Source organism: Thalassophryne amazonica, chromosome 15 (assembly GCF_902500255.1).
Source record: "Thalassophryne amazonica chromosome 15, fThaAma1.1, whole genome shotgun sequence".
Lineage (NCBI taxonomy): Eukaryota > Metazoa > Chordata > Actinopteri > Batrachoidiformes > Batrachoididae > Thalassophryne > Thalassophryne amazonica.
The window spans coordinates 74,845,935-74,864,164 of record NC_047117.1 but is presented as its reverse complement, the minus strand read 5'-3'; the positions used below and the strand labels follow the sequence as shown (position 1 = coordinate 74,864,164).

General features: G+C 38.2%; 1 protein-coding gene across 4 annotated transcripts; it reads right to left on the bottom strand.

Annotated features, from left to right (window-relative positions):
• Nucleotides 1–1,316: 1,316 nt before the first annotated feature.
• On the bottom strand, nucleotides 1,317–17,411 carry cep44 (centrosomal protein 44). 4 transcript variants are annotated; one of them, XM_034189167.1, is made up of 11 exons: nucleotides 17,313–17,411; nucleotides 14,262–14,368; nucleotides 13,861–14,008; nucleotides 13,540–13,677; nucleotides 11,806–11,883; nucleotides 8,299–8,475; nucleotides 6,654–6,854; nucleotides 4,816–4,914; nucleotides 4,249–4,320; nucleotides 2,468–2,505; nucleotides 1,317–2,040 (listed from the first exon to the last, which is right to left on the bottom strand). In XM_034189167.1, the coding sequence occupies exons 2-11, from the start codon at nucleotides 14,351–14,353 to the stop codon at nucleotides 1,980–1,982; spliced, it is 1,104 nt and encodes a 367-aa protein (XP_034045058.1). In that variant the 5' UTR covers nucleotides 14,354–14,368; nucleotides 17,313–17,411; the 3' UTR covers nucleotides 1,317–1,979. The 4 variants fall into 4 exon arrangements, with proteins under 4 accessions (XP_034045058.1, XP_034045059.1, XP_034045057.1 ...); XM_034189168.1 differs by having other exon boundaries at nucleotides 14,262–14,359; nucleotides 17,313–17,363; XM_034189166.1 differs by lacking the exon at nucleotides 17,313–17,411 and having other exon boundaries at nucleotides 6,654–6,839; nucleotides 14,262–14,474.
• Between the last annotated feature and the right edge of the window lie 819 nt (nucleotides 17,412–18,230).

Below are 18,230 nucleotides of genomic sequence, written 5' to 3'. Positions count from 1 at the left end.
GGGTTCTCCCGCCACGCTCCCAACTGGCAGTGCTGGGGAGGAGTGATAGGCACGTACCGTGAGCCCTTCTGGAAATAAGTCCTTCATTGAGACTTTCCTTGGTTACCCACGTTAAATAAGAGAACCTCAACCTCAAGCACCCTTAGAAGAGTGTTATTAAGACCTGTGTGCCCTATCCTGAGACAGGCCAAGATTATTTCCGGTTTGAGATTTGCTACTGTACGAGCCACTGATCTGTGTTATATTCAGATCAGTGGTACGAGCTGAGAGACGCGAGAGCCTCCAAGGAGGCAGAAAGCACTCTGCTCAGCGTGCCGCTCTTGTTGGAGCGACATCTCTGCTATTTTGGCATTGTGGGATAGCTCGCCGGACTACTTTCGCCTGACCCAGCACTGAATTTGCCTACATGAGAAGATGCTGCTGGATGAGTATGAGTATACTGGCTTACGATCATTTAGGCGTACAAACACGAATTCTTGTGCCAAATATACTCCTTATGCTTTTGTTACCCATGAAACGCACTGTCATCACAAATATAGCATTGTTTGGGAACTACTTTTGTGAAGGAATTCATCAAGCACGTCAGCCGCGGGCACGTACTAACACAGAATATACAAAACTGTATAGTTGTTCGGCCAAAATGAGAGCATCCACTTTTAGCTTGCCATAGGCTAAGTGGCACTCGTAAATCTGTGCTTGTGAGAGTATGGGCAGAAAGCCGCCCGATAGTGACGTCACACACAGGAAGTGAGAGCATTTGTTTTGCGGTTCTGCATGTCAGTGAAAAGACGTAAGGGTTAAAAAAATATTTATGAACAGAACTGTGTGCGCAAAAAATAAATATGCATAAATATGAGCAGGGTTGGGTAGGATTACTTTGAAATGGTGACTTTGAAATGGTAATCGTCAAGTAACCCAGTCCAGTCGAAGATTCAAGCTTCTCTACTATGAAAACCACCTGGACAACTGAGAGCCTACACAGAAACACTGTTGAAAGACTGATTTTTTTTTTTTTTTTTTTTTTTTTGCTTTTAGTGTTACCCAAGATTCAAGGTTCCTTTATTGTCATTTATGTGTTACCCTGAAATTATAAGATAAAGTAACAATGAGCCAGCAACGACTCATGCAAGAGTAATAAAGTATTACATTTCAGAAACACGCTGGAAGAAGGAGATGCCTGATTTGCCTTTTTTTTTCCTTTTCAAAATTTAAACATGAATTCAACTATGTACAATCCAACACGAAGTCTGCTTCAGTTTTCTCTTTAGATCAGCACAACAAAGCAACCTTTAAATTTTACAGCTTGTCAATCATTTCAGGATTTTATTTTGTTGCAATATAAAGACGTTTCCATTTTATTTGTAGTTAACTGTAAACTGGAAACATTCATCTTTAAAAAACAATGACAGAAAATACAAAAGAATTCAAAAATTCAACAAAACACTTCACAATCAGGAAACAGGATTTCCAACTTTGTGTTGTCATTTTACTTTTTGCATGTTTGCTTCATACAACGCCAACGTGAAGCTGTAATGTACATGTAGAGTTTGCTGATCACGCTGTGTACAATTTATAGTCATCCCTTTTCGGGCGACCCTTACTCATGGTTTTCACACTCAGATAAAAAAAGATGCTCCTTGGAACAGACCTTTGGACATCAACTCAATGTGCTTTCAAAAGTATTTAATGAGAACAACAAATATATTTTATTTGGTGGATAAATTTCAAGTACATTTAAGCTGCCTTTAAAAATCTGCTTTTTGGAACAAAGGTTAAAAGGGGAAAAAAAGAAAAGATACATTTAAAAAAAAATGTGGCACCAACAATGTTTTCAGTTTAATGAATCAACAGAACACAGTCATATCCACAGACTATTTTCATGATTGTGTCATTTCTTTAATAAAATATAATTAATTTGATAAACTAATGTCATGTGTTTTAGGGTTGATATTTAGCTGGTGACTGTTTCAGTGAGAAACTCAGCTGCATGGAGTTGTGGAGGATTCGGTGTTCTTTAGTAAAGTGGAGGTGCTCTTCATCCTGCAAATTACACATGCACACAAAGAAAGTAGTTTTTTTTTTATAATTAGAACAACATAGGGTTGGCTGGAGATTCTCTTAACATTAAACAAAATGACAACATGGCTAATTTGTGGTCTTAATGAAAAACATTATCTTGACTATCAACTGAATGACAACAAGGTTGTTTAGATCCAGTTAGTACATTCAGACTCTTACCGTCCAGTCGACACTGCGCCAACACATAAACGCCCATCAAGACTGGACTGCAGCAGTTTTTTTTTTTCTTTATGATCAGTAGTTGAATAATTGCAGTAAGAAAATAATGCATATCTTTATTCAGAATTAGAAAAACGGTGTCACTGTCTGTAGCCAACTGTACTTTTTTGTATTCTGCTGTTGTAATAAAAGTGTGTAGATTAAAGAGATATAATTTCACAAAACTTACATATCTGTGATCCTCTGTAGTCTGTCCTTCAGATCATCCTGGACAAAAAAAAAAAAAAAAGACAAAGACAAGCGAACGGGTTTCTAGTTATCAAACTGCATTCACTGATCCACTAAGAAAGTCTGAACGTAACAAATATTACATTAAAAATATATGACTGCAGCTGTTGACTGGAACTCAGGTGGTAGAACAGAATGTTGATTCATCTTTAGCACCCTTGAGCAAGACACTGTACGTCAAATTGCTTGTGATTTACATGTCGGTGCTTGCATGAAGGCGCCTGGCACTGCTGTGTGACAACAAAAACCATTCATGTGTAATTTGCTTTCAGTGATAGAACTCATCTTAAAGCGACCAAATAAACAAACTGTGAAAGTGACACAGTGTCCTGATCTGTCCTGAAGGACCAGGAGCTAATGCTGAATTGGTAGAGTGACAGACAGACTCACTAGCAGTTGAACCCTGTCTGATTTGACCCAGAAAAAGTAGGTTAAGTGTACATCTCAAAGCATAGTGCCTCAGTGGTTAGCAGTCTTGCCTCACAGCAAGAAGGTCTGGGGTTCAATTCCACACTTGCCCAGTTCCTTTGTGTGTAGAGTTTGCATGTTCTCCCCGTGTCTGCGAGGTTTTCCTCTGGTCACTCTGGTCCGCTCCTCTCAGACCACCTCTGACTACACTGCTGTCTGTGTTTCTTTTTTTTTCCCCTTTTGTGGTAGAAACATTATTACTTCTTTGCCCAATGTCATGTCTGATGTCAAATTTCGAGGGGGTCAGCAGTGCTCTCTAGTGGAAATTCTGATTAACATCCACTCCATCATGAAGGACGCATGGAATTATAAGATTAACATACATAAATTAAGCATAAATGAGCTTTTAAAATGTCAAGTGTATGCACTAAATACATGAGCCACAATGCTTAACTGAATATTAATTCATTATTCATTTAGTTATCAGTTACTCCTGTAATCAATTAATCATCTTGAGTCTTTTTTTTTTTTTTTTTAAGTGTCCAAATTTCCTGATCTTTCCTCCTCTCTGACAGTAATCAGAGTATCTCTGGGTTGTGGGCAATACAACACATTTGAGGATGCCTCCTTAGGCTTTAAGAAGCATTTTTAATGTTTTGACAATTTATGGAACAAACACCTAATGGATTAATCCAGAAAACAACCAACATACTGATAATGAAAATAACTCTTAATTGTAACCAAGTGAAATATGTTTGATTGTTATTCTGTGTCTATTTGTGTGTCAGAACGAAGCAAAACTGTGATTTTTATCCATATTTTTCCATGCCTACCTTTTAAATTTTTGGTACTTTATATGTTGAGATTTTTAACAATTGCTTAAAAAAATAAATTAATTCTATCTGGATGCAAGGTAAAAGGTTATTGGTGGAATTTATGATTCATTGGTAAATTAACCAAAAGATAATTTGCTAATTGGAGTGATTCAAAAAAGAGGGAAAAATACATTAATCAATTACAAAAACAATTTAGTTGTCCTACTAACTAACCACTAACCTAAAGAGGATGAATACCTATGGAATAATTTACCATTTTAATATTTTTAATTAACTCAGATCCCTTTGTGGAAATCCATTTCTTCTTCAACATAAATCGCAGTTTTAAAAAAGTTTAATTATGAAACATTCTGCTTTAACTTTGCAAAAATAATAATTACTAAACATTATAATTTCAAAGGAAGTGAATACACTTTTGTCTAAGTGTGTATTTTATTTCATGGAGTGACACAAATATGTGCATGCTGCTGATTTTCACCTGCAAACAGCGAGATGTGGAGCTGGGACACTGAGAAGGTGTATGAGACATACTTGGCTGTGGAACACTCGACTGAGAAAGAGTACAAAAAATATATATATGAATACACACACACACACACACACACACACACACACACACACACACACACACACACACACACACACACACACACACACACACACACACACACACACACACACACACACACACACACACACACACACACACACACACACACACACACACACACACACACACACACACACAAACATCCCATGTTGGCCACTTGATTTGTAAAAGCAGTTATTCAGGAATTAATGAGCATGACCAGTAAAAATAAATATTTACAATCCAGCAGTAAAAGGAGAAAACCTTGTGGTGCACAGTATGCTTATAAAATACCACAAGAGCTTCATTTTTACAAGTATGTTTATTGTACCCCAGTAACAACCTTATTTTTCAGGATATTCAAAGTGTTTAGAGGTTAAATAAATAAATGACACTGCTCTGGATTTCTCCATTCATCAGGCTTAAACACAACAGCTTGATAAAGACTTTTACTACCTGTGAGTTGCTCAGTTCTACTTTAGTCTCCAATAACAGGACCCGACTCAGGAGATTTTCCCAGCTCTCCTTGGATATGGTGATGGTTGAGCCTTCATCCTGGAATGGAACACAATGAAATGCAATTAGAATTACAAGAATAATAATGTAGCATTCATCCTTGAAGTAGAAAAGGCAGGACACCTTGATAAGTAGTCTTCATGCTACTTTTATTGCAGATACAACCCCTGGCAAAAATTATGGAATCACCGGCCTCGGAGGATGTTCATTCTGTTGTTTAATTTTGTAGAAAAAAAGCAGATCACAGACATGACACAAAACTAAAGTCATTTCAAATGGCAACTTTCTGGCTTTAAGAAACACTATAAGAAATCAAGAAAAAAAGATTGTGGCAGTAACGGTTACTTTTTTAGACCAAGCAGAGGAAAAAAATATGGACTCACTCAATTCTGAGGAATAAATTATGGAATCACCCTGTAAATTTCCATCCCCAAAACTAACACCTGCATCAAATCACATCTGCTCATTGACATTAACCCTATGTCATGAAATTGACCCTATGTGTCTTTTTGCAAGGAATGTTTTCACAGTTTTTGCTCTATGGCAAGATGCATTATCTTCTTGAAAAATGATTTCATCATCCTTAAACATCAGAAAAGTGTCCAAAATATCAATGTAAACTTGTGCATTTATTGATGATGTAATGACAGCCATCTCCCCAGTGCCTTTACATGACATGCAGCCCCATATCATCAATGACTGTGGAAATTTACATGTTGTCTTCAGGCAGTCATCTTTATAAATCTCATTGGAACGGCACCAAACAAAAGTTCCAGCATCATCACCTTGCCCAATGCAGATTCGAGATTCATCACTGAATATGACTTTCATCCAGTCATCCACAGTCCACGATTGCTTTTCTTTAGCCCATTGTAACCTTGTTTTTTTCTGTTTAGGTGTTAATAATGGCTTTCGTTTAGCTTTTCTGTATGTAAATCCCATTTCCTTCCTCAGACGTTGACTCCAGTTTCCTCCCATTTGTTCCTCATTTGTTTTGTTGTGCATTTTCGATTTTTGAGACATATTGCTTTAAGTTTTCTGTCTTGACGCTTTTATGTCTTCCTTGGTCTACCAGTATGTTTGCCTTTAACAACCTGCCCATGTTGTTTGTATTTGGTCCAGAATTTAGACACAGCTGACTGTGAACAACCAACATCTTTTGCAACACTGCGTGATGATTTACCATCTTTTAAGAGTTTGATAATCCTCTCCTTTGTTTCAACTGACATCTCTCGTGTTGGAGCCATGATTCATGTCAGTCCACTTGGTGCAACAGCTCTCCAAGGTGTGATCACTCCTTTTTAGATGCAGACTAACAAGCAGATATGATTTGATGCAGGTGTTAGTTTTTGGGATGAAAATTTACAGGGTGATTCCATAATTTATTCCTCAGAATTGAGTGAGAACATATTTTTTTCCTCTGCTTGGTCTAAAAAAGTAACCGTTACTGACTGCCACAATCTTTTTTCTTGATTTCTTATAGTGTTTCTTAAAGCCAGAAAGTTGCCATTTGAAATGACTTTAGTTTTGTGTCATGTCTGTGATCTGCTTTTTTTCTACAAAATTAAACAACTGAATGAACATCCTCCGAGGCCGGTGATTCCATAATTTTTGCCAGGGGTTGTAGTTGGTGCACGTAGTGCAAAACTTTTCTTGTAACATTAGATCATTTATATTTAAGAGGCGGGCTGGATTACAAACTGTTGCACACGAAACCAGACCCACATAAATGTGAAGATCTGCAGAGAGTAAGAAACCAAACAAATTGTGCTAACAACCTTGTCAGACTTCTCCTTTGTGTTTTTCCATTTCTCAAGTTCCTGCAGGCGGTTTTCCAGAACACTGATCCAGTCCAGTCCAGAAACAAGTCTTTCTAGTTTGATCTCCAAAGCAGAAAGTCGTTCTTCTACCTCTGATAACTGACAAACAGCAAATCCAGCATCTGGCAATGCGTCAGTCCTCTCCTGTTCCAAACAAAGCTGGAAGATAAGAGCATCACCATTTGTGTCACAATGAATTATGTTTTATTTTCCATGCATTTTTGATCATGACAAATAAACCTAGCTATGAATAAATAATCTATATGTGTGTAATATTAATAATCAACACCCTCTGTATGAACTTAATTTCATAATTTCAACATAATGGCAGCATCTGTGAACGCAGTTCCACGTCACATGTCCAGCATGTTCTCCTGAAAAAAAAAAAAAATCAGGATCTAATGATGCTCAGATGTTCCACTCTAGATGTGGTTCAATGAAAAATTAAAACTCAAACACTAAATGAGGAATTAGAATTGAACCACTAATTATTTTGGATCATAATATAAATGCACATTCATGTACATACCAGAATTCTGAGACATAATGATGTTTAAGGGGAAATTACATCATCCATCCATCCATTTTCTTCCGCTTTATCCGGAGTCGGGTCGTGGGGGCAGCAGCTCAAGCAAAACCGCCCAGACCTCCCGATCCACACACACCTCCCCCAGCCCCTCCGGGGGAACCCCAAGGCGTTCCCAAGCCAGTCGAGAGATGTAGTCCCTCCAGTGTGTCCTGGGTCTTCCCTGGGGCCTCCTCCCAATGGGACGTGCCCGGAACACCTCTCCAGCGAGGCGTCCAGGGGGTATCCGGAAAAGATGCCCGAGCCACCTCAACTGACTCCTTTCGACGTGGAGGAGCAGCGGCTCGACTCCAAGCTCCTCCCGAGTGACCGAGCTCCTCACCCTATCTCTAAGGGAGCGCCCAGCCACCCTGCGGAGGAAACTCATCTCGGCCGCTTGTACTCGCGATCTCGTTCTTTCAGTCATGAGCCAAATCTCATGACCATAGGTGAGGATCGGAACGTAGATCGATCGGTAAATCGAGAGCTTTGCCCCCCTACTCAGAGAGAGAGAGGGAAATTACATCACTATATCTAAATTGAATCTACATTATGAGAAATTTTGCAGAGAACTGTATGAACAAGGCTGCAGATTGCATTATGTCATCACGGGCCAGCATACAGAGGAGCAACCACTGATTGTGCTTTCTTCAATCTTTTGTACATGTTGCAAAATGTGGAGGAGGAATGTCGCTTTTGGGCTACTGTATCTACACTAATGAATAGATGGTTAACAACCCGATATCCCATTTCTGCTAATAAACATCCCTAAATCCTACACACTGTAGCTTTAAAGGCAAGATGTGTAGCTTTTGAAAAAGTGATACTTTGGTGCAACTCCACTGGTAATAGAACAAAAATAAAAACAAGAGGAAAAGACTGCAAATTTCCATTGATATCCCATAATTACTGGTACAAAGATAATCAATGAATCCTAGTAGTCAGAGGTAGAAAATGTTGACTGAACCAGAGCAAAAGCATTTTGATCTACAAATTATGTGTGGGCTTTCACAGTCTATTAATTTTTAAAATGCTTACATTTGGAACATTTACCATGTCTTCCTCCTCTGCTGCCAGCTCAGAGGTCCCACTGTCCGGAGAGTTAGAGGACGCTGCTTCATTGTGAGAGAAGGCTGCCGTCTCCTTATGGGAGGAGCTTGTCAGAAAGGTGGAATGATTTCCTATGTGCTTGATGACATATGGTCTGTTTTCCAACTGAAATAAAAGATAAATGGCATTTAAATTAAAAAGATTTACAAAAGTCCCTAATCTGTGACTTTGTGAAAGTAAAAAGTCCTCATATTTGAGAAGCTGGAACTACTTTTGAAATTTTTTGCTCAATAAATTCAGTAAATAGTACAGCAGATAATTGTAAGAATCATTCAAATCCAGTTACAAGCACCAAAATTTGACTGTGTATACCCTTTGGTAAATATTGTAGAAAAATAACGTTAGCCATTTGAATTTTCAATACGGGGCCAAGTAGGGGTCAATTGAAGAACTGCATAGGGGTAAAAAAAAAAATGTTCCAATCATATTGAAAGCTATACCACATCACAAAGATTCCAAAAAGGTATAGTTTGGACTATCTATAACTGAATGTTCTGGAGTTATGGGGTAAAAACAGCAAGAATGGTGAAAAAGGTCAGTTTCAGTTTGTACAGGGGTCAAAAGTTAAAGTTGCTCCAGTTTTGGTAAAACGTGGTGCAAATTATTGGTTGAACTAATAGGATTAACAAATGGACTGTGTTGAATGTTTGGTCTCCAAAGTAAAGGTCAAACAATGTCGACGTCCACTGGATTCTATGACGTGACATATGTTACCCCGTAACATGATAAATAAGCATGACACATGGTGCAAACTATTCCTTTTTAAAGTCCTACTAACTCAACCAATAATTTGCATCATGTTTTACCATAATTGGAGCAACTTTAACTTTTGACCTCTGTACAAACTGAAAGTGACCTTTGTTGCCATGCTTGCTGTTTTACCCCATAACTCCAGAACATTCAGTCACAGATAGTCCAAACTATACCTTTTTGGAATCTTTGTGATCAGACACATAATGTGGTATAGCTTTCAATATGACTGGAACATTTTTTCCCCTACCCCTTCAATAGACCCCTACTTGGCCCCCTATTGGAAATTCAAATGGCTAATGTTATTTTTCTAAAATATGTACCAAAGGTATACACAGTCAAACTTTGGTGCTTGTAACCGGATTTGAAGGATTCCTCTGCAAATATTGTTATCTGCTGCACTAAAATACTCAACTATACAAACAGCTGCCTAATTATCTGAAAATAAATCAACTAATCTTATCTCATCTTCAACTGCTTTTCCAGGATCAGGTCACAGGGAAATTAACTAATCTCTCTAATTTAAATTACTGCAGAGAATAAAGTATGACAATTTTTTCAGATAAAAACACGGTATCTCAGAAGTATCTTTAAAACCAAGAGGTCTTCAACCATTTTGATAAACAATTTAATTTCTGAAGAACAAAGAATTAAGATTATTTTTCTGTATTGCTGCAGCCAGAGAACTGATCACATACATTTTTGGTTTAGATGTTAATCTAAGAAAAACTACAAAAAGCAATGAGATTAATGTTACAGTTTTATATTCAACACTGTGTGATTTTTGCAATTGTATTATTAAAACTGTTTTGTGTGTCTACAATACTGTTCAAATTAAATAAGATGCAAAGAGTAAACTTTGTGGGTTGAACGTTTTACCTCTCTGCAACCTATTTTATTACAGAGATTAGAGCATGCCATAGGTATTAAAGGCACTGCGCTGCGGTGGTTTGAATCATATTTGTCTAATAGATTACAATTTGTTCATGTAAATGGGGAATCTTCTTCACAGACTAAAGTTAATTATGGAGTTCCACAAGGTTCTGTGCTAGGACCAATTTTATTCACTTTATACATGCTTCCCTTAGGCAGTATTATTAGACGGTATTGCTTAAATTTTCATTGTTATGCAGATGATACCCAGCTTTATCTATCCATGAAGCCAGAGGACACACACCAATTAGCTAAACTGCAGGATTGTCTTACAGACATAAAGACATGGATGACCTCTAATTTCCTGCTTTTAAACTCAGATAAAACTGAAGTTATTGTACTTGGCCCCACAAATCTTAGAAACATGGTGTCTAACCAGATCCTTACTGTGGATGGCATTACCCTGACCTCTAGTAATACTGTGAGAAATCTTGGAGTCATTTTTGATCAGGATATGTCATTCAAAGCGCATATTAAACAAATATGTAGGACTGCTTTTTTGCATTTACGCAATATCTCTAAAATCAGAAAGGTCTTGTCTCAGAGTGATGCTGAAAAACTAATTCATGCATTTATTTCCTCTAGGCTGGACTACTGTAATTCATTATTATCAGGTTGTCCTAAAAGTTCCCTAAAAAGCCTTCAGTTAATTCAAAATGCTGCAGCTAGAGTACTGACGGGGACTAGAAGGAGAGAGCATATCTCACCCATATTGGCCTCTCTTCATTGGCTTCCTGTTAATTCTAGAATAGAATTTAAAATTCTTCTTCTTACTTATAAGGTTTTGAATAATCAGGTCCCATCTTATCTTAGGGACCTCGTAGTACCATATCACCCCAATAGAGCGCTTCGCTGTCAGACTGCAGGCTTACTTGTAGTTCCTAGGGTTTGTAAGAGTAGAATGGGAGGCAGAGCCTTCAGCTTTCAGGCTCCTCTCCTGTGGAACCAGCTCCCAATTCAGATCAGGGAGACAGACACCCTCTCTACTTTTAAGATTAGGCTTAAAACTTTCCTTTTTGCTAAAGCTTATAGTTAGGGCTGGATCAGGTGACCCTGAACCATCCCTTAGTTATGCTGCTATACACTTAGACTGCTGGGGGGTTCCCATGATGCACTGTTTCTTTCTCTTTTTGCTCTGTATGCACCACTCTGCATTTAATCATTAGTGATCGATCTCTGCTCCCCTCCACAGCATGTCTTTTTCCTGGTTCTCTCCCTCAGCCCCAACCAGTCCCAGCAGAAGACTGCCCCTCCCTGAGCCTGGTTCTGCTGGAGGTTTCTTCCTGTTGGGGGGGCTTTCCTTCCCACTGTAGCCAAGTGCTTGCTCACAGGGGGTCGTTTTGACCGTTGGGGTTTTACATAATTATTGTATGGCCTTGCCTTACAATATAAAGCGCCTTGGGGCAACTGTTTGTTGTGATTTGGCGCTATATAAAAAAATTGATTGAACCTTTTTGTTGCATTTCTTTTTTTTTTTTTTTTTAATCACAAAAACTGGTTTCTTGTCCTTGGAGGTGTTCTGCTTGTTTGACTGTAACTCAGATGAGCACCTCATAAAAGTAAAAAAGTTCTCTACGTGCAAAACAAATTCAATGTTATGCGAGAAGTTTAAAAAAAAAAAAGTGGAATCATGGATTCTTTTAGTGCTTGTTTATGGGTTATATGAGGAAAAAGTTGTCCTTTATTTTGTTCCTTTATCTGAATTAATAAATTCCATACAGCACTTTGTGTAACACTTCAAAGTACACTTACAATGTTGTTTGGAGTAGCTGGTATTGGATAAACTTCCACACCGACGTCTGTATGTGAGGCAGGATATTTGACTCTGGGCTACAACACACGCATGCACACACGCACGTACACACACAGAAAGTTCAAAATATGTAAAAACCAAGTCACATGTTAACAACGTAACCAATATTAAAAACTTGCATAAATTTATAGTATGCAATTTTTTATAATTATTACTGAATAAGGCTCATGTCACTTGTCTTTTTTTGCTGTTGCTGTTTATAGCTTGAATCAAATGCGCTGCTCGTAAATATATAGCCACCATACCCAACTATGACCACAATAATACGTACACCCTAATATGTACATGATATACTGCAAATACAGTGGCTGTCCTGGTCAGTTGGTGCCCCAAACACAACATTTAGTGGTACAAAGTTTTTCTTGATGATGTGAGTTGCCCTCGAAAGAAAAAAACTGAAAAATTTTTTTCATGACAATGGGGCTGCTGCACCCAGTGGGAGGTCTGGGGGACCTCCTATAGAAAATTTTTACATATTGCATGCAATCTGGTGCAATTAATAAGATAAATGAGAGCCATTTCTCAGTCCCAGTTTCATAAAAAGCATATTTTCCCGTACTAACAGAACTACAACACAGTCTGTCACATGGATTAGAATACGGTGTTATTAATATTTCATAAAACCGCATATATGCATTGGACTATTACTGTTCTATCTCTACATTTATCCGAACATTTAACTTCTGCAATTTGTGCTTTTATAACAGCTGATAATGTCTCAATGAACAAAAATAAAATTTGATACAAGTAAAGCTGCATCTACTGTTCATTAATAGTCACCAATATCACTTTTACATCTCAGGGGTACTGATTTGGGTTTAAATTTGATACTTATTCACTTATATAAATGATTTTTTTCCGTCCAGTGCTGACGTCAGCATTTCTGGCATACCGACAATTTATCGACACGCGATTTTGCATCAATATTTGACTTCTATGAGCATGTCAAATGTTTCTCATATTTTCCCTTCACATGAATATTTCACACCCATGTAACAGAAGACACATTAAAATGCATATTTAGCAGGCTAGCTCAATAAATAAATATATCCAATAATAAATAGTAAATGTATCCCAAAGACAGATTTTGTTTTGTGTGAAATAACTTTAATAATATCAACTGACAATGAGGTCTGTGGAAAAACATGATATAATAAGATCAAATACTTATCAGGAGTGTTAGCTTTTCTGTATGAACAATGATAAAAAAAAAAAAACTTGGGTGGCCGTTGTGGTCCTTTTGAATTTATCCCTGATGAAATTTAAAGCATCTCCCTGCAGCAGAACAACATTTCCATCCATTTGTTTGTAGTTTCAACATGATGCGGAGTTCAAGGTAAAATCTGTAACAGCGTCTCTGTGGACAAGCAGCGGCACAGTACATTTATCCTTCAGTCTCAGAGCAGGATGTGAAAACGTGAGACTGGTGTCTCATCAGAGACAATTTTACAAATACTAACATCATGAAATCAGACCACAGACTAAATCTGACGCGAGCCAGGAAAACAAAAATAACCCGGAAACATTTACCATGGAAGTAAATATCCGGATGTCCGGAAATTCCAGGAACACACCCATCATGGTCTCCTCACCATCAGAATTTATAACAAAGTTACAAACCAGTAATGGCTCAGGTTATTAAGCATCGCTCACTCCAGCTTGTGGTTCTATACCTTCTTGAGTTGGTTGTGCCTTTGCATAACCAGGTTAATGACATCACAGACGACAGAGATTTTCCTCTGAGAGAAACCCCACTGGAGGAACTGCTGCTTGGACAATATGGGTTTGTAGTGAAACATATCCCGTAGTATCTATAGAAAAACCAGACAGACACACATACACACACAATTAGCCACTGCAGACCTAAAATTGTCAGTGCACATCAGTGCATTGAGCTTCATAGAGTTAAGATGTGGAACTGCATGAAAGCATAAACAACACATCCTTGTTTGTGAATAAAGAATTCTGTATGTGTGTATGTGAGTGAATATCACCTTATATAATGTTTCAGTAAATCTGAGATCATTTTTGCCAGTCAGCTCCAATTCAGCTGCAACTAGCTGCTCAGCAAATGGTGGAGAGTAGGAGGTGATGGTAAAGCTCAATATCGGAAGAAAAGCTGATGGATTTCCTTTACAAAGCCTGGTAGAAAAAGCAAAAAAAGGAAGAAAAGAATATAAAGAATGTCACAGGGTATAGTCAAGAGTATATAAATAACATGTATAAATGCTTCCACAGAAGGAACTAGGAACCAAATATTTTATATCAGACATTTTTTTTCTTTGGTTTGTTATTTTTGTTACAGGTCACATAGCATAATGCCATGATCATAGCCAAGTGCCATTAAATTATCTTTAGTGCTTTTAAGCTGTCCTTTCATATAATATTGACATACCCATTATAGTCTACAAGGCCTGGGTACTTGATCACCCGCAGGAGACTTTCCAGCTTACGAAGACTGCCTTGGACATCTCCAGTAGACAGCATATTGAACTGCACAAACTGAGACAAACACTGGAAAAATGTAAATAATGCTATATGCCTCTTTTTCATGTGTCACTGATGATGGAGCAGAGAGAGAGAGGAAAAAAAAAAAGACCAAACCCAGGTATGAGTCTGCCATCTGGTAACCTGTAAGTGAAATTTCATATCTTTTTCCCATAGCGCAGTCAATGGGCCAGACGTCACAATATTCAAGGAGTCAGTCAACATATTCACCTGTGAGCGTGATTACCCAATTGTCACCAAATTATGTGTAAGCATTACACAGAGTGGCCCCAAAATGCCAACTGATTTTGGGTCAACAGAGTGTAATATGTAAATACAAAAATGTGAGCCCAAATTTGACATCCTTGACCATGAAAACATACCACTAGAACTTGGAATCACTTTTATGTCTTTATTAGTTGAAAAGTTATTATATAAAACCGATTTTTCGGTAATGGCGGTTTTCTTCTGGATCTAGCTCCATAACATTTGAAGCTACATCAAATCTGATGACACCTTACTGAATCAGTACAGATTCAGCTACAATTTGGTGTGCATCTCTAGCTTCATTTGTCACCTCACACTGACACATTTTCTATTTTCCCTATATTTTTGCATATTCTGGATCACCAGATCCGGAATCCGGATCCGATCATCACCAAACTTTGCTGTTTGATAGAACATTTGACTATGTTACACCTTAATTTTTTTCAAGGCTTTCTGCCTTGTTTTTGTGGAGTTAGAAACTAGAATGACAAAATTCCCCCTATCGCGCAATGGTGAAGAATCCTTTAAAAAATTCCTGGATCCGGATCGTGATCCGGATCACCACTAAAATGTAATCACTTGTTCCTCTTGTCATTTCCAACCACTCCAAAAAATTTCATCAAAATCCATTAAAAACTTTTTGGGTTATCCTGCTGACAGACAGACAAACAAACAAACACGACCGAAAACATAACCTCCTTGGCGGAGTTAAAAAGCTGGGACAGCGGCAACAAAAGACTGGGAAAGTTGATGAATGCTCAAAGAACACCTGTTTGGAACATTCCACAGGTGAACAGGTTAATTGGAAACAGGTGAGTGTCATGATTGGGTATAAAAGGAGCATCCTCAAAAGGCTCGCCTGTTCACAAGCAAAGAAGGGGCAAGGATTACCACTTTGTGATCAACAGTGTGAAAAAAATAGTCCAACAATTTATGAACAATATTTCTCAATATTCAATTGCAAGGAATTTAGGGATTCCATCATCTACAGTCCATAATATAATCAGAAGATTCAGAGAATCTGGAGAACTTTCTACACATAAGCGGCAAGGCTGAAAACTAACATTGAATGCCCGTGACATCTGATCCCTCAGGCGGCACTGCATTAAAAACTGACATCATTGTGTAAAGGATCTTACCGCGGGGCTCATGAACACTTCAGAAAACCAATATCAGTTAATACAGTTCATCGCGACATCTACAAGTGCAAGTTAAAACTCTACCATGCAAAGCAAAAACCATACATCAACAACATCCAGAAACGCCGCCGCCTTCTCTGGGCCCGAGCTCATTTGAAATGGATAGACACAAAGTGGAAAAGTGTGCTGTGGTCTGATGAGTCCACATTTCAAATTGTTTTTGGAAATCATGGACACTGTGTCCTCCAGACAAAAGAGGAAAAAGACCATCCAGATTGTTACCAGCACAAAGTTCAAAAGCCAGCATCTGTGATGGTATGGGGGGTTGTTAGTGCCCATGGCATGGACAACTTACACATCTGTGATGGCACCATCAATACTGAAAGGTACATCCAGGTGTTGGAGCAACACATGCTGCCATCCAAGCAACATCTTTTTTCAGGGATGTCCTTGCTTATTTCAGCAAGACAATGCCAAGCCACATTCTGCACGTGTTACAACAGCGTGGCTTCGTAGTAAAAGAGTATGGGTACTAGACTGGCCTGCCTGCAGCCCAGACCTGTCGCCCATTGAAAATGTGTGGCGCATTATGAAGCGCAAAATATGACAAAGGAGACCCCGGACTGTTGAACAACTGAAGTCGTACATCAAGCAAGAATGGGAAAGAATTCCACTGACAAAGCTTCAACAAGTAGTGTCCTCAGTTCCCAAACGCTTATTGAGTGTTGTTAGAAGGAAAGGTGATGTAACACAGTGATAATCATACCATTGTTCCAGCTTTTTTGAAACGTGTTGCAGGCATCCACTTCAAAATGAGTAAATATTTGCACAAAAACAATAAAGTTATCAATTTGAACATTACATATTTTGTCTTTGTGGTGTATTCAATTGAATATAAGTTGAAGAGAATTTGCAAATCATTGTATTCTGTTTTTATTTACATTTTACACAACGTGCCAACTTCATTGGAACTGGGGTTGTAATTGCTTAAATGTCACCAAAGGTGGGATGGGTGTCACGCATGTTGACCCCAAAAAGCCGATTGATTTTGAGGTCAAACAGGGGAAAAAAAAAAAAATCACACAACTGCACTTTGTAAAAGTTTACAGAAAAGCATCACTCGTCAACGGTAAGTTTATCAGTGTTTTCTCAGGGAGCTGTGAGTTAGTGTGGTGGACTACGAGTATGTGACGTATGTGCTTGTTAAGAGAATCCTTCTCTGTGCCACTCCACCATGAAGCTGGATAAGGCAACAGGCAAAAACTGCCCATTTGCACAATACACATTTTCTTCGTAGGTCATAGAAAAGAGGAAAAACACGGGGACACAATTCAAACAAACAAACGCTCAATATATTGAAAGCAGCAGTGTTTTCTGTGTGTGTGTGTGTGTGTGCAGCTGTTAGCAGTAGCCTTCCTAAGAGGACTACGACTTTCTTTTATAACAACGGTTGGATTAAAGCTTCAAAATATGCCAACTGGTTAAAGTAGAAGACAACGGAAGAGTATATTTTGCTTGGAAAATTAAAATAGTATTGAAATAAAATCACTTACCCATGCAAAATAACGTGCAATTGCTTGTTTGTTTTAATCAAAATGTTGTTTGTGCTATTTTTGAATTTTTCCTACCCCTGCGAGTTTGTTTGGTACCGCGTGATCAACTGTACAGATTTTCATTGGACCCTCTTCTTCTTCTTCTTCTTCTTCTTCCTCTTTTTCGGCTGTTAAACAGTAGCGACACTACGTGGATGATGTTGCGCTACTGCCATCTTTTGGCCCCGCCCGTGTCAGCGGTTTTGTTTTTCGTCGTCCGTGAAACCGGTGTTTCCTTTCTTCTGCTTTCAAAAATCATCTTTATAGTTTTGGATTCTGTTCCTGATACTTCTTCGCAGCAACTATTTCAGAATGTCTTGACTTTTTATTATATCTATAAATCTTGCATGTTGTGCTACTGATGACAAGTACTGATGACAATGTCCCACTTGATGTTCAAACAGTATTATTTTCTATTCCCCAACAGTTACTAAACTCATTTTATTGTGAACTGAATGCAATAATAATAAGATCAAGGTACACTGACAGTGAAACGTCATAATCTGTGCCTGTAAAATCTAACACCACACCATACAGTTAGTAAGCCACCATGGGCCCACACAGTCCTTCCTGGGGGCCCTAGTGCAATCTTACTGTGGGTGAAGGACGGGTATTAAGAAAAGAAAAACACAAAAAGGAGTCAGTAGCAAGAAATCTCACTACTTTTAGGCTTGTTGTTAAAAGCATTGTCACTTTGTTTTTGGCAAATCTGGTATCATCACTGCATGACATCACACAGTAATACTTTTTCTGGCTTACTTCTTATTTCTGTCTATCTGAAGAAGTCATAAAAATGTTAGTAATTACAGGGAGGGTTTCTTTCCCTACTAGGATAGGTTCCAGCCCCTGTGACCCTTTATTGGAGTAAGCAGTTGAAGT